Raw genomic sequence first — 20478 nt, forward strand, 5'->3', positions numbered from 1 at the left:
AATTTAGTATTTTTGCACATTGCAAATAATTCCATATTTTTTTTTGTGTTAAATATGGCGGTGTAATTATCGACATTCTAACGCGTTCATGTGTTTTGGCATATGATCATATTATTGTTCTTCTTTTGACTTTGGAAATATGATGTGAATTTTATATACTTAAGTAAAATTAAATTATTACATTTCATTTGACATGGTTTGTTTTCTTGACATTGCTGTTTCGCGTTATAATGCCGAGGATGAAAGTTTTTGTACGTGTTAATTAAATTATTTACATAAGATAGCACAATCGCGATCTGTAGTGTTCCAATGTCTTCAGTTACATTTGATTAATGGGGAGAAATTAGAACAAATATTTTTGGGTATTTGGGCTTGAAAGAGTAAATATGAATGTAGTGTTAAAAGTTATTCAATTCACGCAGACGGGCAGAGTTTAGTCTCAGACTATGTAGTAGTGAATCAAGTATGTTTGTTAAGCAGATCATCAAGCGCATTGGTAGTTTAGTTAAATACCCAATTCGGGGCACAGGGTGGACAAGAACAGTGACACTATGATTATGTCATTTTTGTTGTTGCTGTTGTTATCGTCGATGCAATATGTTGGATAAAGTACGTATGTGTTTCTGCAACTCCGATTCCATGCGATAGCATTCCTCTTCGAATATTTTCCGCATTGACTGCAGCTGAGGCAACTTGTCAGCACGCATGTTAAGCAGATCACTGAAGAACTTAGACCAGACATGCTTCTTGAGATAGCGCGGCAGTTTTTGACGTATATCCCATCCGGCGGGGCGCTTTTGTGGCTGCATGTATTCGCCAAAGAGCATGACGTGCACCGTGCTGGCAATACAGAATAGATCCGTTTCATATGACCAAGGACGACCCTCCTGCATTTCGATGCAAGTGAAACCATCGGTTTGAACCACCTTGCGGAACTTTGTATGCTCAGGGTTAGGGAAGAGTGACATGTCAATGGCGCAGCCAAAATCGATGAGACGCAGAGAAGGTTCAACACTGTCGACACTTGGCACGCGCATCAGCAGAAAGTTGTCCGGTTTAATGTCTGCATGGATGATGTGCTGTCGATGCAAATGATCCACAATATTGCAAATTTGCGCTGAGAAGTGCATCACTAGCGATTCGTGCATAACTTTTGTGGTGGCCTGCCGAATTTTGTTGTTAATATCTAGCAACGAACCAAACGGAGAGAATTCAGTAGCTATCAAGCTTGCATTTGGTGCTATAACCGCAGTCGATATATCCATCAATCCTGGCAGCATTTCTCGTTCCTGAACACGTTTCAAGACCTGTTGTTAAAGATCAATTGATTTATTATTGTACTAAATCAAAATGAAGTAGTTTTTGAGAAAAAAAATCTTTAAAATCTTTTTGAGAAAAATATCTTTAAATGTTTTGTAAAAGTGTCTCTAATCGACAAAACATGTAAGAAAGCTTCAGCAGAGTGTGCTCTACTGTGAGACACTCTCTACTCTTTTTAAATAAAATTAATACAGCAAAACAATTCTTACCCCAAAAAACAATCAAAATATACCGAATGGTATATTTGCCTTTTGATATAGTACTACATTCAAAATATACAGAATTGTCAGCCAAATCAACTAAGACCCGTAGTAAGTGATCCAATTTTTCTAAACAAAAGTATTTCTTTTATTACTTCAACAATTTTTGTCTGATCGTAAGTAAATTTTCGGGAATTATAAGTATTGTAGTTATTTTTGTATATTGCAAAAAAAGTAAGAAAGCTAAAGTCAAGTGTTCTCGGCTGTAAGGTACCCACTACCTATTTTTAATAAATGCAAAACAGTGCCGTATTATTCCTAAAACATACAAAATTAATACAGCGCAAAAATAGTTAAATATACCAAAGACTATATTTTTAAAACAGTGCCTTAGTATAGTGTAACGATGGCATCACTGGCGTTTGTTGAGAAAAAAAAACTGCTACAAAATTTTCGGAAATCATAAATACAAACTTTGTTTATATCGCATGTACTAAAAATAAAACTCTAGCATCAAAACTACATTTGCTATTCGATTTTCTTTTTATTTGCGGAGTCGAAAATAAGCGTGGAAAAAATCTAAACCAACAAGTGTAGTCTCTGAGATCTAAGTGTTCATATAAACAGACGGACATGTCTATATCGTCTCGCTATATATAAATACAAATCATTCTCCCTTCTGTCATTTTTAGGTACAAAAAAATTGTTCACACTTGTGAAAAGGCGGGTATTTCACAGTCGAGCAAACTTTACAGGATCTTTTTTACTTTCTTTATCACATGTTTTAAGATGCGATAAAAACAAATATTTTTCCAACAAAAAGTACAAAAAATATATATATTAAAATCATATTTTTAATAACTAACCAAAATAAGCTAATACTGCACATATTGAAATAAATGTTAAATTTAAACTTATTTTTTGCTATTATGCACTTACATATGCCTGCTCTTTTGTTACTCATACCCTTTGCAGGAATACCTCAATCATACCTACATGACCTACATATCTGATTCATTTTAAACGACAGAGATGAGCACTCGAATGTACTTTTTCTACCACTTACCTGATCACAAATATAAATCTCCCATGTATTTGGAGGCTTCTGGTACTTAAGAGCCACAACATGGCCGGTGCGAATATCGGTCGCTTTGTATACGGATCCATAAGAGCCGCGACCCACTTCTTTGTCAATGTTGAACTGTATGCTATCGAGGACATTCAATGTGCGTGTGTTAGATATTTTTGGCAGTGGCGTTTGCACAACTTTGTAGCTAGCGTGCGCATCATCATCGCCTGGGAAATTGACTTTTGTGAGGAATGCGCGACAGAGTTCGCTATTAAAAGGATCAATTGCCTCCTTAGCCAAATGCCTTGCAATTGTCTCCAAGGCCTTTGCAAGACGACGTTCTTGCGCCTCCGCATCATGCTGTGTAGCAAAATATGAGTTCTCCTGGAACGTGGAGAAGTCATTTAATGCAGTTCCCCTTGCGGATGTTGTCAAGTTGTTATTATTGTTGTGCGGATGTAAAGTTTTGTTGTTGTTGCTGCTGCTAATACTTGCCACATGTGTGGCATCGCGAAAATGAAGTCTATCGACGGCCATTGCCAATGAACTATTCGAATTGTCCAAGCCGCCTGCACTAGAGAACGAAAAGTTGGCATTATCATTGAAGGTAGCATTGTCTATTGGTGCAATCGCAACAGTTGCATCAGTTCCATCGCCAGTAGCACTAAGCGCAACAGCATCAATGCCATTAACCGCTTGTTCCACAACTGAGCATGAGGAATTACTGTTACTACGCGGCTCCACTTGAAACTTGCCAATTCTAGCCTTGACCCGCGCTCTGCGATTGTCATTGCCAATGCTCTTTGGTGTCGACGTTTGGCACAACATGTATGGATGAAAATGATGTCCGAGATTTCGTTGGCGTTGAACTGTCCCAGTCCCAGCCCCTCCACTATAATCTTGTACATTTTTGGGTGACGCTGGCAGCGTTGTCATTGTAGTTTGTGCTGTTTGCGGCGTTTGTGGCATTTGTGCAGGCGAAGGCAATTCCTGTTGCTGATGGTAAATGCTCTCAATGGTGTAGGCACTGTAGGTGCTGCTCTCAAGAGTGCGTTCTTTTTTGAACTTCATCTTAATGGAGCGGTTTTGATGCTCAAACGTTGTCTGCGCTCGAAATAGCATGTCCGCCGGAGCACCATTACTATATGACTTAACTGGTTCGTTGTCGTCATCGACCTGCTGATCGGACTCCGCATCCTCCGAATCTTCCTCGACTGATTGATTTGACTGCTGATCGTGGTCGGCTTCATCTTCAACATCACCATCCTCCTCTTCTGAATGTTCGTCTTCAGCTTCGTCATCGTTTTGTGTAAAGATTTCACCATTCATTGCGGTCATGTAATATGAATTCTGTGACTCATAGGAATCAAACATAATTTGTTGCTGCTGCTGTTCCTGTTCTACTGAGTAAATATTCTCTTTTTTTAATTGTGGCTCATGTTGTGTCTCGTTTGGCTCATTGCTTCGAACAGCTGACTGTGCCTGTGATTGCTGTTTACGTTGCTCCAACATGTGTGCGTACTTGCGTGCCAACAGCTCCTCAGGACTGTACTCAACTCCTGCACCTGGTGGATATACTTGCTGTTTGGCATAGTGACAAATCCTTGAGGGATCGTCTGGTTCCTCCAGTGTCAATGCTGGTTTCCAGGTTTCATGGTTGTTTCGTCCATATGCGTGAAAATTCCGCGGCAATCGAACACCCTCAATTTGCGTTGATGATTCGGCAGTTGAAGGATCTTGTTGCGCTTGACTCAAATTTGCGTCGTCGGCGGCCATGACCTGTTGCAAGTGTGGCTCATAGTGTGGATGGGAGGCGGGCTAAAATTAGACATTTGTAAGCACTGTGTGCAACGGTGCTGTAATGCAATATTTATTTACCCGATCTTCATGATTTTGGTGAACTATTGGAGCGTAGTGACGATGGTCAAGCGACGCTTGATTGTGTGAAGCTGGAGCAGCTGCATGTTGGAACTGCTCCTGCAAATGAAGTATGTAGAATTAAGAAATTGTTGGATTTGAAATTTGTTGAATCTCATTTAAACTTGCATTTCGCATCCTCATTCTAAATATTACCTGTTCTTGATGCTGAAAATGTGCTTGCGGCGGGACCTGTTGATGAGAATGAGCATGAGGATGATAAGCAAGCTCATCAGGATGCTGTTGATATGATTGAAAATTCTCTTGCGGCAGCTGGTGAGGCCTAGAAGGCGTTGATGTAGCGGGTTGCGAGTAAGTCTGGTGTGACTGCGGCTGTAACTGTGAATGTTGCTGATGTTGATGATGATGGTGATGTTGGTGTGGGTGTTCTTGCTGGTGATGATGCGCGTGAGAGTAAGGAGTCATCTGTGGTATTGTCTCATGTGGCTGTGGAGGTTGGTGTAGTTGTGACGGCTGATGCTGCACATGCTGCTGGTTCGGATGCTGTTGGTGCTGTTGTTGATAGAACAAGGAACGAACGTATGTGAACTTGGTGTGCGCATTCTGCAGCTCGGCATTGCCCTGTGCCTTCTCTTGGAAGGCCAGATTAAATACTGCTTCGGCATCCTTGAACTGTTCACGCGCCTCGTAGTAGCTGGCCCAGCCTATATAAAAGGCGGCTACTTGACGGCCAGTGCCACGCTGAAACAGCACTTGGTAGAATCGCAGCTGATCTGTCTGCATGGCAATGTATTTGAGCCAGAGACGCACTAGACGCACATCTTGTCGATAGTAATCGTTATGCTCGTACACAGTGAGACAGCGCTCCAGGGTCTCTCGAAACTTTTGCTCTGGATCGCTATGCGCATGATTCTCATACCAGCAGATATAGTTGTACCAATGATCAAGGGGATCTGGTCCTTGATACAGCGATATGGCATGTTCCCAAGCCTGTTTATCCTTTAGGAAACTATGCATCTCATCTGGACTTAAATTCACGCTCACTGTGTTTGTTTGATTTTGATTTTGGTTTGCGTTAGCCCGCATATACGAATGCATGGCCATTTTTATATTGCTGCTTGGCAAGCAGTCGCCGGACCGAAGTTGGAATTTTAATGCATATGAATGCGCATTTCTAAGTTTCGTAATAAATGAAAATTATTTAATTTGCTCTTTGACCGAGGAGGCCGTGGCAGTCGTGGGAGCAATATATATGCTAACAACAAATATTAGAAATACGATTTAAAACTTTACTTATGATCAGATAATGCACGATTTTGAATCATATAGCCGTAAACTTTTGCACTTAATAACTATTAACAATTTAAAAATGTTGACTTATTTTTATGTTTTTTATGTCGCTGTGGAGCTGCAAAACTATCGCTACGTTTTAGTGGTGGCTTAACGATTACACGTAGAGCAACGCTGTAATATGGGTTAATCGTGACTGACAATAATATTGGTATTCCTGTAGAACACATATGCGGTAATCGGTGCCGACAATTTCACAATGAATAGTTCATAAATAAAGTGCTTTTCTGTTAAGATAAATTGAATTGAATACAATCAATTAAGTGATATAATCAAGTTAGTCATTTTCTTTTACCGTTTTACTTAGAGACTTGGGCAAGTTTTAAAACGATTTATATTGCAACGTTGATATTATCCCAAATGCTTTGGAACTTGGTCACACAACTGAGGAGTACAATATATAAAATATTCATTTCAAAATTGAGCATCAAAACTGAGCTGCATTAAGCGTTATTTCTAAAAGCTTTAAAAAGATTTGAATCGGAATTTTTTACTAATGATTAATTTTATAATTTAATCTGATTGAAGTCTAATCTCCCACTAAATTAGCAATTCAAATTGGGGTATTAAATTGCGAATAGTAATATTGCAAATGAGTAGATTTATGGTAAACAATATTGACAACAACTGATTATTAAAGAAAGTGGTTATTCCAATTCCTAAACTCACACCAAAGAGAAAAAGGCGAGTTTCAAGAGAAAGTAACATACATGTTTCAAAATATTTATCGAAAAATTTGTAAATTATATTTTTCGATAAAATTAGTATTTTTAATAAATGCAGCGTATGGTCACTCTAGTGCTATACTATATTATGTTTTTATCAAACCTTAAAAATTGACGTATATAGTGTTAAATCAAACAATTTGTGCAATTTTTTTTGTTTATTTTATAGTCTTATGTGGTTCTAATTGTTTCAAATTACCAACTGTTCTTGTTAACAATAATTTTGATTCTCTACCGAGGAGCTGAAGTCGAATATTTACAAAAACTACACAATCGTAGTCGCTTTATCGATTTCACCAAAACACAGTATAAACAATTAATTATTTATATAATTATTAAATTTAGCAATACATCCATAATTGTAGAGTCGCAGCAAAGTGATTAATCTCTTCTTACGCTGCTCACATTGCAGTGAATTGACATGTGCATACATACATATAAATATTCGAATGCGCCTAAGCATGTACACATCTCTCCATACAAACATATGTATGTACAATACATACACCCACACACATAAATGTAATGTAATAAATGTAATACATAGTATTAAGGACTTTAAGTCTTGCTTGCGCATTTAGAAAAATGTGAATTTCCATATTCGTTGAGAAATAGTTTTTTATTGCATGCTATTTATTAATTTATGTTAAGCAATATTCCCAAATTATTATGAATGCTGAATGCTTAAAATAAAACATTCTTCTTTGATTCTAATGCATTCTTTTACCTTTGTCATTAATATTAGAGTAAGACGTGCAGCTTCAAGACAAATACTGCCAATAGAAACACAAATGTGTTAACGGACCCATAATAGTAAATGCAAATGGGTAAGGGCACGCAGTATATTCACTTGTATTAACTAAAAAGTATTTATTTCAAATAAGTATTTTTATTTCTATCCAGTTACCCAATTCTTTATTTTATATATAAAGTAGTTGTGTGTGGTAGATCAATCAATTCAAGATTCTTTTCAAATTTATATGAGTTAGAAAGGAGCACATAAGCAATAATTTCCCAATGTTTTTTAGCATTTTCTTGGTAATTAATGTGCAGTTTGAAATCTGTAGGCAATGGATATGATTTGGTTGCAGCTACATGTATTAGTAATCATTATTTTTTATTAACTTCTCTATCTTGAATTTTGTTTTAGCGACGGCTATATACTGAATTGGTGACTGTTTAGATAATGGAAGTGTCAGCCGATCCATATGAGCAAAAACTATATCAAATGTTCCAAAGCTGTGAGACAGCTCAGCAACGAAACAATGGTTTGCTCGATGAAGCTTCACTGACTCGACTTTGTCAACTCTTGCAACTTCGGGATCAAGGATCTGCACTGATTTCTAGTCTTACCGCGAATAATAGCGCCAAGATTGGCGTTTCGTTTGAGCAGTTTAAAGAGGCCCTGCTTCATTTTTTAGGTACAGAGTTCGATGGTTCAACATCGCGACCGGGATTAGGAACATCGTCAGGATTAAAAGGTAAAGTAAAGGTAGCGACAGCTGTTGATCATAAAATTTTAATTATTAGTTACGATGGGATGAGTGGGAATGCCAGATTACCTGTAACTGATAATTGGCCTGATAGTCAGGTAGCGTGCGGTAATTTACATATAAATATTGGACACGAAGTGAGTATTACTTCAGTTTCAAGTTGACGCTAATAGTGAAAAGATGGGCACACGACTATACTATAAGAAGAAAAAGGGTTCCGACCCAATTATTGATAAATTGGCAGTTCGCTTTGGTAAACATTTCATCTGGAAATAAAACAAAATATACTTCAACAAAATTTCCAACTTAGTTCTCTTTCCATCTAAAAATATATTATTTTTCCAGAACGATCCCTGGTGATAAGTGACGAGACAACTAACACAAATATTGAGAGTCCTCCCGAGCCAGAAGCTTCGGATCGTGAAGTTTCTCCAAAACTAGTTGTGGGCACTAAGAAATACGGGCGCCGTTCAAAACCGCATCAGGATATTGGTATAAATGCGCGATCTGCCACAGACTCGGACAACACAGATGAAGATCCGCATCAAAGTGTCAATGGCTGCACTGACCAGATAGCCCAAGTATGTTTGCATCTATTGTCGAAGTAAAGCTTTTAGTATAAATTGTATTCTATTCATTTTGCAGGTGCAACGCTCGTCGTCACAAAGCGATATACCAGGCAGCCGGCGTCTGCGTTCCATCCACATTAATGGCAGTAAGTTGAAGCGTTGCGCTTCATTACCAGCTCGCAAAAACCTTCAATTTAAAATGCTGACTTCCACGACAACATCCACGACGGTCGCTACTCAAGTCGGCAGTGGTAGCAATAGAAGTAATCTAAGAGAACCAAACCAGGAGTGTAGTAGCGTGGAGTCACTAGGTAAGTGAAAACGTCGTAAACAAAATTTCTATAATATCCAACACATTTAGATATTAGTGGCAAAAAAAATATAATAATCACTTGTTGGTTCTACACACTGCAGGCCATCATCAGACAGCACAGTTAGTGCACTGCAGCGCCGGATACCGTTTAAGTTGCAAAGGTTTGTCCCTTTGGAACAAAGTACCAACACTAGTTTCAAATTCACTGATTTCACTGTCCAAAGCCACTCAATCATTTCCGCACTCTGTCCTGCACTCTTAAGTCCAACTCATTTCATTGAGTTGATATCAAATATTTGTGATCTAGGTTTAAAGTATAATAATTTATGGAACAAGAATTGGCCTTAAATTTGATCCAAAACTTAACTTCTATGTTTAACAATCAAATTGACGCTTTTATAGAGCTCTACTATAAGCTTTCGTTTACATATCCCATCTGGTATTTTGGGGTATAATTCTTAGTGTACAGTGTACTATTTTAGTAATTCTATATTTAACTGGTAATGTTTTTTTTTTTATTTATATTTACAGATATTGTGACACCACACCAACTCGAGACCTTAAGTGCGCACAGTATTATTGAAACCTGGGAAATGTCGAGTATCGCAAATAGCAGTGGATTGCTGCATGCTTTGGGCTTTGATGAAGTGGAGGTGAACCTTAGTCAACTGACTAAAGTTTTGGAAGAGGAATTGCGAAGTCTAGATCAAGATCCGCAAACCAATATGTTACGCGCTTTGGTTTCGCTACAAGCGATGGAACTGGGTTCGCTGCGACAGGCATTCCGTCAGCAGCACGGTGAAAATCTAAAGCTTCGATCGGATAACAAGGCTGCCAATCAGCGTGTGTCATTGTTGGCTGCCGAAGTGGATGAGCGGCATGCAATAATGGAAGAAAATCGCAAGCAGCAAGTGCTTCAACTTGAACAGAGACATGCGAGTATGGTGCGTGAATTTACGCAGCGGATAAGCAACGATCGGGATCACTGGACAGGCATGATTACTAAACTTGAGGTACAGATCAAGAGTTTGGAACAGGAGGAAATTAGGTTGAAGACCGATCTGGAGTTGGTGCGTAATGAAAACTCTGAACTGCAGATCGAACAGCAGAACTCTCAACTCCAACTGACCGAGTTACTTGAAAAAAATATCAAACTGAACCAGGATCTGGCAAGCTCCGAAATTCTAGAACCAGTTGTAAAGCAAGAGAATCATATCGATCTGGCTTCTGAAAAGAATAAGATTTCAGAAGACGATGAAATGTTGCATGTAATTGAAAAAATGACAGCGTTGCAAATGGAAAACGCGCAGTTGCGAGATAAAACCGATGAGCTAACAATAGAAATTGAGAACTTGTACGTCGACTTAGCTCGTACAAAATCAAGAAAAAAGAAGCAGGTTGCTGCTTCCTGTGGAGTATCTGCTGTCGACTCGTCTGATTTCGACGAGCTTGAAGCTGTGAATGTTGGTTTGGCAACCAAGCGTAGAGGCGACTCACCGAGCAAAACGCATATAACTGAAGAAAGTCCAAGGCTAGGGAAACAACGTAAATGTTCAGAAGATGGCGAGGTAAGCGATAACAGCGGCGATTGGTTGGCGCTTAACTCTGAACTTAAATGCTGTAAAAAACATGAACAGGAGCTCGCTACTTTACGACAAAAAGTGGCTCAGTTGCAGCAAGAATTACAAACATCGACGATGAAATCAAGTGACATGGTTAATAGTGATAGTGGTAGCCGTGCCACAACACCAGAAATTCGTTGTAAAGAATTAGAAAGCAGTCTAGAGCAAATGCAGCGCGCTTACGAGGATTGTGAGGATTATTGGCAATCGAAGCTCACGGAGGAAAGGCAATTATTCGACAAGGAACGGCAGATTTACGAGGACGAACAGATTGAAAGTGACAAAAAATTTACTGAGTTGATGGAAAAGGTTCGCGAGTATGAAGAACAGTTCAGCAAGGATGGTCGACTGTCGCCGATTGATGAGCGCGATACGCTTGAACAGCAGTATATTGAGCTCGAGGAGGAGGCCACAGCCATGCGTAATAACTCCATCCGAATGCTGGAGGAAAAGTCGCAGCAAATTAACTTGCTTCAGTGCGAAATTGAAGATCTGCGCACACGTCTCGGTGAGAGTGTCGAAATTCTAACTGGTGCTAGCGAGATAAATCCGGAATCACTGCATCAGATTAATGCACAAGTCGGGCAAAGCCCTGCCAGTTCCCCCCATTAGCTATTTATGGCACCAAAGTACCATCCAAGAGCCTCTAAAATCCTTTGATGATGCTACAGAGGAAAGTAATACTAAAACATTGGCATTGCTTCCTGCATCACCTTCACGGAAAGTAATTAGCCGGTGAGTACATTTATATGCATGATTCGTGGATGTTCAATGTTAAATAAATAATGTAGATTAAAAATTAAATCGAATAAAAACTATTTCTTAATTTTTTTCTTGCGATTAATTTACATTTACTGCTAGATTTTTGACCTATTAAAAATTGTAAATACAATATATGGTTGATGCTCTGATGGATGTCGCGTGCGACCATCCTTACAGTGAAAAAAACATATACTGAAACGATTTTAAAAATAAGAAAAGGTTATTCTTATAGTTCTATATTAGTACTTTAATTAGAGATAAGAATGGTTTTGGAATTTTTTTTTTATGTTTTCCGTTCTGATAATTGCAAAAATTTACAAATTCGTACGCAAACCAAAAAAATTAACATATTTATATATTTTATCGTAAAACAGAACAAGTTTCTAAAATCAATCTTAGCTCTAAATATAGAGCTAATACAAAGTCTTAACTTATTTTTAAAATTGTTTTAGTTTATTTTTTTTTACTGTAAAGACGGTCGCACGCGACAAATTCGATCAGAGAATTACCTTTGTATTTGCATTGTATAATTTATTAGAAAAGCATCACATTTAAATGAATAGTAATATGTTATATTCATTTAGCGGTATAGCTACGGATCTCTATTGCTCTATGCTCCGCTCTTTCTAGGGACAGCCGGTTAAACCTACCTATACCTAATATGCAATTGACAATTAGTCATATAATCCATATATGAGAGAAGTTAAATATAGTCGAATTTAGAATGTGAAAACGATTTAAAATGTTAAATGTAAATTGTAATTGTATCGACAAGTAAATAAATAATGAAAGAAAAACCTAAACCAAATTAGCATTTAAACAACAGATTAGTTTTTTTTTGGCCGCCAACCATGTCGACATTGCCATAATCAATGAATACACTCCCATATACGGTTAATTAACTTTGATATAAATAAAAGAAAACATATTTTTATAACCAAACAATCTCAGGTGTATCTCTTTTTGTTTATTCCTGTAAATTGTAGAGTTTATATGCATATTTGTGACATTTGTGGATTTATCATATTGAGAACATTTACTACATATTATCAACATTTAAATTTAATTAAGGCTTATAGTCGCAGTAGTTTTTTTTTTTTGTGTGCTTTACTTATTAATTTAATTTTTATAGAAACAATCTTACCACATCCGAGACCTCCATCTTCAGTACAACACCACTTGATAGTTCGTCGTCGGGGCCCTCGCCCACACACTTGGATACTACCTATGTCTCGTCCGCAGTGTGCCCGCCTGCCCCTATTTGTAAGCCCAAGCAAGTGCATTCGGAGGGGGAAATTGCTGATTGTGAGACTTCGTCAACGGCATCGAACAAGAGCTTTGATTCGCACAGTGTAGTATCAACTAGTAAAACATCTTGCCTTAGCAACGACAAATGTAACAGTCCAAGCCTATTAAAGGAGGAACTAAAACGCCTCAAGTTTTTTTGAGTTGTCTCTAAAAGAGCAGATTAAAGACTTGAGCCTGCAACGTGACGGTTTAGTAATGGAACTGCAACAGTTGCAGGAGGCACGTCCAGTTCTTGAAAAGGCTTATGCGGTGAGATCAACTATTTTATCTTTGTGGTGTAGATATGTGTGACTTATGAACTTTTTTTATTTGTCATGCAGCGAACCACGCATCCGACGCTGCAACAAAGGCTAAACCAACTAGAGTTGCGTAATCGTCATTTGCAAAATGTGATCAAGCAGCAACAAAAGTATACCGAGTCCCTGATGCAGCGTAAGTATTTGAAGTATACATTGGCTATATTTTTAGATATCTAACATGTTTCTATGAATATTATAATTATAGAATCTTGGCGACAGCATCAAGTGGATCTCAATGATTTACATGGCCGGCTAGAAGCGCAGACTGTTATGCTTACCGATCAGACACAACGCCTGCAAAACGCTGACATACTTGTAAAAGACTTATATGTGGAGAACTCGCACTTGACAGCTACCGTGCAGCGACTCGAGCAACAAAAAATGCGCGTCAACTTAATACACCAACAACAGCAGCACCTTACTGGTGGCGGCTTAACTGGCCTATCAGGAATGCCTTAAACAGTAAAATATACTAAAAAGCTGAACAAAAATTGAAAAAAAGAGCACAACGAAGTCAAATCTGTACCAATATACTCGGCATTACTGTTGCAAGATATTGTTATAAATATTACATACAAATTTACTTTACATACTAGTTTACTCGTTTTGTATGCGTCTCATGTGAATTTCCGTTGACTTAATGTTTTTCGCAAAGATTACTAACAAATGCGCATCATCCATAGGAAAGAACAATACACTTGTACTGATTGGTAATACAATAATCGATTAACTTAAAACATGATATACATATTTTTACATATGTATGTATATAATTTACATATGCACTGCATATACATATTTGATACATATACAATGTCAAACTTACAAATTAGCAATTCATATATTTATGAAAATATAGAAAATAGTATTTTTAATTGCATTGGAGATAAGAGAATGCACATTTATCAATGTTAATCACGTGCATTGGAATTGTTGTTAATTTTATTGGTAGTGAAATTATAAAGAAATCGAAAAACAAAAACTGAAAATCAATGAAACTTAAAAGACCTGCAAAGCTGTTACCTACCTACAAAATGTATTTATTTTGCACATTAAGTTTAGCCAATAATCTTTGTTTTGTCGGATATTTTGTTTACCTACATACATACACATTTTATTTTGTAAACGCTCGATTTAATATTTTCAACTCATAACAGCTCGTATTATGTTTTAGTAAAAGCTTGTTACCATACGATCAAAATATGTAATTACTTTTTGAAAGTATACAAAATTAAAAAAAACCAAATATACAGTTTATTACAAATATAATTATTTACTAACGAGAGATATTAATAAAGATACTAAGATGTACATTGGTTAAATACGCCCTGTCTACTGTGTTTAGCCGCCATCATAATTGCCTACCAAGAAATGATGTGAAGTATTCAAAAATCCATTTTTAAAGATCAGTATTAAATTGGGAATTGCCATTAATAGTGCTCACGTTCTTTTATACTTACATTTATGGTCATCCAGATTTTGTCTTAACACAAATTTGCTGCCATAAAACACATATGTATTTATTTCAAATGAAGGCTTGGTATATACATACATATGTACATAAAGGGATTCTTTTATGAGCTATTTATGACCTAACAATCAAAATTATTCCAAAATTTCATGTCACGATGCCAAATACTTCACAACAAGATTATATATGGAAGTCTTCGTTAAAACTGGTTCGACTATATAAAGCTCTTCTTGCTGATTCCTTTTTCTTTCCTATGCCGCAATAGCCCCGTCTATAGACTAATAGCCCGGATAAGGTGACTAATATTGACAATAATACGATTATTAAGCCAATCCAGACCCAACTTGCTCCTGATGGTAAAACTCCAAGTAATTTATTATTTGAGACATTTAGAACTTCTAACCCTTTCAGTTCAGTCGGATTCTCACAAATAACATTTGATGCTAAAATTGGCGTTGATTTGTTCACATGTTGTATAAGATAGTTTACCATGTATTCGTTGGAGATATCGCATAACCAAGGGTTATACCGTAAATCTAGTGCATGCAGTTTGTCCCAGCGAACAATTAAGTCTCTGGGTAACACTGTAAGGTTACAATTATTAAGATACAACTATAAAAAAAAAAAACACTTTGATTAACAGAAAATGTTTAGCAATTTAATTTTAATTTACTTTACCTTTTCAAGAGGAGGATAGTCGAAATTGTCTCCTCCAGTTACATTCTTACACATAGCATGGCTGTCAATTTCAATTAACTGGGTGTTGTCACTCAAAATTAACTCGGTTAGATCTAAAAGAACAACATGATATATGGAATATAAAAAATAAAATATACACATCAGAAGTAATATATTTACTTTGAAGTTCACTGAGTGCTCCAGATCCAATTTTGAATAAGTTGGGCATAAATGCGCAACTAAGGTATTGTAAGCTTGACATCGCAGGAAAAATACTTAAAAACAATTTTTATTTACAAATTAAATGCTCATAAAAAATGAGTTTTAGAAACATACTTATCTCCTTCCAAGTTACCAATTGGATTTTCGTCGAGAACCAATCGTTTTAAGTTATCCGCATAATCAAAAGCTTTGGGTATTTTATCAAACAGATTTCCAGAAACAATAAGTGTATCGAGATCTTGTGGTCCATGAAAAAATGGTTTCTGGTAAAGTTTTTAATTCCATATATGATATATCCAATACCTAATATTACAAATTTAGATTTTTTATTCATTTAATTGCTTTTGGTTATATACTATACCTTTAAGGATGAACATCCTGAAAGCGCAGTTTCCGTTTGTTTATCAATCACTTGGAAGCTATTTGAGCACAAAATAAGTTCCTCAAGGTATGGAACGTGCTCAAATAAATCATCATCTAATAAATGTAGACGGTTATATCCTAAATTTAGTGATTTTAAATTCTTCAATGGTTCAAAGTCTTGAACGGAATAAGGGCCCTTGAAAACGTCTGGTATTAAGGCTTTTGAAGTCAGTTGATTGTTAGATAAATCAAGTTTCGTAAGTTCCGTCAAATTTTGGAATGCTCCAATCGTAATCGAGGATATGCTATTGTAATCCAAAAACAATTTCTTGACCCCATATGTTGGCAGTGCAGGAATATTGGTTAAATTATTATAAGACAATTTCATAGTTTCGAAAGTAATGTCTCCATTTTGAAGAATCTCCCATTCTTCTGGTGAAAACCAATTAGCCAATTTTCGTGAACAATCTATCAAACTATTCTTGGCATCGCATGAACACTTTGTGCATATATCACTTTTCAAAACCTCTGTTTTTGGCTGAAAAGAATTTACAATTCGTTAGTTAATATAGTTAATATTCATAATTTGAAAAAAAATATCGGATTAAGTACATTCATATGTACATATTTTCGTTCATTCAATTATCGTATATTTATATATATATTGGAAAGACTTGGCTTTTCGTAAATCAATATATTTCCTAATAATGTTTTCTTGCAGAACAAATATTCATAACATAACAAATTTGTAATAAAATCGTGTAGCAAGTCGAAACTGTAATTTTAGTATATTAAAATTCATTAAAATTTGCAAGACGGAAGGGTATTTAGTTGTGGCATTCCAAATAACCGATTAATTTATTAAATTGTCATGATCTTATCATATCTTTAACTATGGGCGCATTGATGTGTATGTATATATATGTACATATGTATTTGTGTGAACAGTTATGAGTCAGTAACTGAACCATTATGTAGATAGGAATAAATGTATATTTATAATTTCATACGTATATATTTATACACATAATTAGAATAACTAAATATAGTATTAAAAATTTTTACTTTTAGAGTTGTCTCTGGTGGTACTGTTGTTCCATTTTCTGATTTTTCGGTTGCAGAATTCAAAGGTAACAGAAATACAATCATTGATATAACAAATGTCATATATATATATACTGTCTTCATGATATCATGTAATTAAATATTATATTCACTAGTTATTGAAAACAATGCTGTGCGCTGAATAATAACTGACTAACAACTAAAGTTGTTCACTTTTTGCTTTTTTCGTCTTAACCAACTTATTTCTTCCAACTGTGCTATCTAATCTTATCGGATACTATTGGTCATAACAAACACAGCTCTTTCGATTCAATAAAATGCGTAATGCAATGTTGTTAAGCGCTGTTATATTAATACTAAAATTATAAAAGAAGAAAAGAAAAACTGAGTGTCGTTGGGATTTCAGATTTGTTTTTAATCATAATTTAAAACCGTCACATTATAATATAGTGATAATATCCTTGAACGCATTAGCATTATTCTCAGAGTAAAGAGAACTAGATACATACTATACATACATACATGCATTTGTAGATACATATGTACATAGTTGACTATAATTGTAGATTGCTTGTAAGTAGAGAAAAATCGAGGGAATAAAAATTGTGGGCTAAATAAGAAAGTAGACCAATTTATAAAGATGTAATATTCTTTTGTTTATTTAACTTTCATGGTTTTAGAAAATTAATTAATTAATTAATACCAGTTTAATTTTGATAGTTGCCAAATAAATGGGTCGTTTTCCTTGCCACTGCGTGTTAAACAATATTCGTTATTTCATGATTTTTTTTTTTTCTAATTAATGATTAATGGTTAGATACCAAATTATACCTCAAACAATAATAATCAAGGGATATGAAACGGATGAGGCTTGTGAGGTCAAACAATTTAAACGCCGGTGAATTCATGTTGTTATCCATATGTTAATCCAACTAATTTTAAACTCTTATTCGTTGATACCATGATTGCGTTGTTTCTAACTTCAACACTATGTATTTTAGTCTTATGTATTGATATAAATGTATAAACAAATAAAAAATTAATTTTTTTTTTTTTTGGTAGTGTTTGATTTTTCCAGAGAGATGCCCATATATTTTTTTTACTCTAAATTATCGTTTATGATGCTGATGGTGTTGTTATTCCAACCTAGCGGTAATATACTCCCTCCGCACTCCTGATATTATCATAAACAAATCCCAAGGGAATAGCACTATTAGCTTTTAACGTAATCTTCTGGCTTCACGTTCAGATTCCCGCAGCCTCAGAATGTCGCCCTCACGCACTGGTCCCTTAAAGTTGCGAATAATTTGGCGGTTCTGTTCGGTGGTGGAGAGATCTTCTCTGCGTGTCGCCAGCGGTCACACCTCTGATGCGGTGGGTGCAGGCCAAATCAGTTGCAACAATACTGTCACAAACAATTGATGCGGGCGGGTGCCGTTTTCCTAACCGACTCGGACCAAGAGAGCGCTGTCAATCTTTACGGTGGAGGAGGAACGTCTTCTTCTGTCACCTGGCGTATCGTCAGCACCTGCAAGGTTGCGCAGCGGGGGGCTGAAGGAGAAGGCCAAAAATAAGGCGGCGATCCGCATTCACGCTATGCTCAGTGGCGTAGCAACCTTGTCTGTCCAGGAGAAGGAAAGGCTTGCCTGGGGTAATGTGTGGATGCGAGAAAACCAACTTAGCCTCCATAGCAAGCTGGTCGACGCACTGTTTGTCAGGATGGAGAATACCCCAGACTGTCCAATGCCTACTTTCGAAGGCACTGGCTGGATGAATGGTGTCAAGATCCTGACATGCAAGGACGACCCAACATTGCTTTGGTTGAAAGCGACCGTACCCAAACTGGACGGACTATGGGAGGGGGCCAAGGTGGACGTGGTGGACAGGAATAATATTCCGTACATGCCGAGGACGAAGGTCCTGTTTCCTATAGCTGTGCAGGGCCAGCGGGCGCATCAGCTGCTTAAAAAGCAGAACCCGGCCATTCCGACGAGTGATTGGTCCGTGCTGAAGGTTGATGAACCTTTACCCAGTGGTGGGGAGCACGTGATCATTCAATGGGAAGATGGCGTTGAGCTTAGGGAGCGTGTACCTTCGCCTCAAAAAACGCCATCCAAAGGATAAGGACACTCACACAGGTCAGGGGAGGTAGAGGCAGATCTCGGTCTAGAGAGCATGACCGACGCCACCCTGCACCTCAACTTGAAGGGCGAGACGGAGGAGGTGGGGGAGGAACTGTTTATGCAGACGGGCCCCGGTAGTTTGCATCCCTCTAATGAGTGTGCTGCAGCTCCATAAATCAAAAACAGCTTCGGTGGAGCTCTTCCCTGCACTAGAGGAAGGGTCCGCCTACGCGGCTTTGGTCCAGGAACCGTCGATAGCGTCGGGCAACTCGGTCGCAGGGCTGAAGTCGCCTAATTACAACTTATACGTACCGACATTGGTAAGTATGTTAGATCGAAAAATGCCATTGATTTTATCCATAAGTATAAGCTGAGTCTAGCCAACAGAGGTGACTTATATAGGTCCCACCTCTCGCGACTGAATGCACCCATGTAGGAGAGTGGAGAGTCCTAAACAGACGGGCTCCCAAGTTAATTGCCTATGCCGATGGCATAAGCACTCTGATAACTGGGAAATGCTCAATCACCCTGAGTTCCATAAAGGAATTTACTTTGAGGAAAGTTCCATGCTGCAGCAACCGGGCTCAACATTAACGCGGACAAAACGGTCCTTATCCTCTTCACGAAGAGGTATAAGATACCTGCGTGATCCCCATCCAAAATATGCTGCACTCTGCTAAAACCGAGCCAAGCAGTAAAATACCTAGGTGCGGTCATGAGCAGCAAACTGATATGGAAGCTCAACGTGTTAAAAAGAGTGAACAAGGCCACCGGAGCCTTGTACATGGCGAAAAAGATGCTTAGCTGCACTTGGGGCCCCTCTCCTCATCTTATGCGGTAGATATACATCTCTGTTGTTCGGTATTCTAGTGTGGTGGCAGGCCACGGAAAAAAGGACATACCTAACCATCATGGAAAGGACACAGCGTCAAGCGCCACTGTGCATCACAGGCGCCATCAGGTCAACGCCTACTAAAGCTCTCGAGGAAATAGCTGGCGTCGAACCACTAAACCTATACACGCAATCCATAGCCGCAAAATCGGCCCTTAGGATTGCTGCTACAGGCAATCTGGGTATCTTAGGCTATGGCCACAACGCCATTGGAAGGGAGTACAAACTTGGACTATACTATCCCCCATACCTGCAATGACCACATAAACACGATATAAATAGCTTTATGCGTGATGCAGTTTTGTTGTAAACACTTACATCATTGAAACACATGCACTTGATCTCCCGTTTCCACTGCCACTCAGTTCCAAGTCTCGTGCTGGTGTCTCCACCTCCACGAACCGAAAAGTATGGGCAACGGTAAATTTCTTATTGCCAGCTATTCAAATGTAAACAAGACAATTGCTGGTTGCTATATAATATTTACATAAATACATATGTATGTATACTTTTTACTTCTCCCATATGGATATATGCAGGCATTCTCCGGTATTCATTTCATAATTGGTGCTCCCGTTTTCGCTTTCACAAGATTCTTTCGAACTACAAAACGAGAAATGTTGTCTTGCCGAAATGAAAAGTAAATGCCTTTTTCTACATAAAATCGGATCTTATTTGCAAAAGGAAAAAAATAGTTGACTCATTGGTTAATTGTCGTTCTTTTAAGATCGCCAGAAGATCCATTAGTCTTGCAAT

The 20478-nt window shown here is 37.5% G+C and overlaps 3 protein-coding genes across 3 annotated transcripts; 1 reads left to right on the forward strand and 2 right to left on the reverse strand.

Moving 5' to 3' along the window:
• LOC133845571 (uncharacterized) lies at positions 1–5904 on the reverse strand. The gene is made up of 4 exons (XM_062280063.1): positions 4663–5904; positions 4468–4566; positions 2587–4407; positions 1–1307 (listed from the first exon to the last, which is right to left on the reverse strand). Exons 1-4 carry the CDS (start codon positions 5569–5571, stop codon positions 582–584), a joined length of 3555 nt encoding a protein of 1184 aa, XP_062136047.1. The 5' UTR covers positions 5572–5904; the 3' UTR covers positions 1–581.
• A 723-nt stretch (positions 5905–6627) lies between these two features.
• Positions 6628–13503, forward strand: LOC133845579 (blastoderm-specific protein 25D). Its single transcript, XM_062280072.1, is given in 11 exon segments — positions 6628–6848; positions 7693–8023; positions 8381–8616; positions 8681–8915; positions 9019–9078; positions 9449–11142; positions 11144–11274; positions 12434–12740; positions 12742–12858; positions 12930–13041; positions 13114–13503. Coding segments are annotated over 10 exon segments (3441 nt in total). The 5' UTR covers positions 6628–6848; positions 7693–7728; the 3' UTR covers positions 13368–13503.
• A 325-nt stretch (positions 13504–13828) lies between these two features.
• On the reverse strand, positions 13829–16914 carry LOC133845639 (leucine-rich repeat transmembrane neuronal protein 3). The gene is given in 7 exon segments (XM_062280144.1): positions 13829–14991; positions 15058–15170; positions 15238–15332; positions 15394–15533; positions 15535–15582; positions 15641–16180; positions 16708–16914. Coding segments are annotated over 7 exon segments (1491 nt in total). The 5' UTR covers positions 16831–16914; the 3' UTR covers positions 13829–14559.
• Between the last annotated feature and the right edge of the window lie 3564 nt (positions 16915–20478).

This window comes from Drosophila sulfurigaster, chromosome 2L (assembly GCF_023558435.1).
Source record: "Drosophila sulfurigaster albostrigata strain 15112-1811.04 chromosome 2L, ASM2355843v2, whole genome shotgun sequence".
Lineage (NCBI taxonomy): Eukaryota > Metazoa > Arthropoda > Insecta > Diptera > Drosophilidae > Drosophila > Drosophila sulfurigaster.

Excerpts from the sequence above, each read along its gene's own strand:
- LOC133845571 (XM_062280063.1), bottom strand. The coding sequence starts at position 5,571 with ATGGCCATGCATTCGTATATGCGGGCTAACGCAAACCAAAATCAAAAT. Across the intron at positions 4,567-4,662 it reads ATTTTCAGCATCAAGAACAG|GAGCAGTTCCAACATGCAGC; the intron begins GTAATATTTAGA and ends CTTCATTTGCAG. Across the intron at positions 4,408-4,467 it reads ACCAAAATCATGAAGATCGG|CCCGCCTCCCATCCACACTA; the intron begins GTAAATAAATAT and ends GTCTAATTTTAG.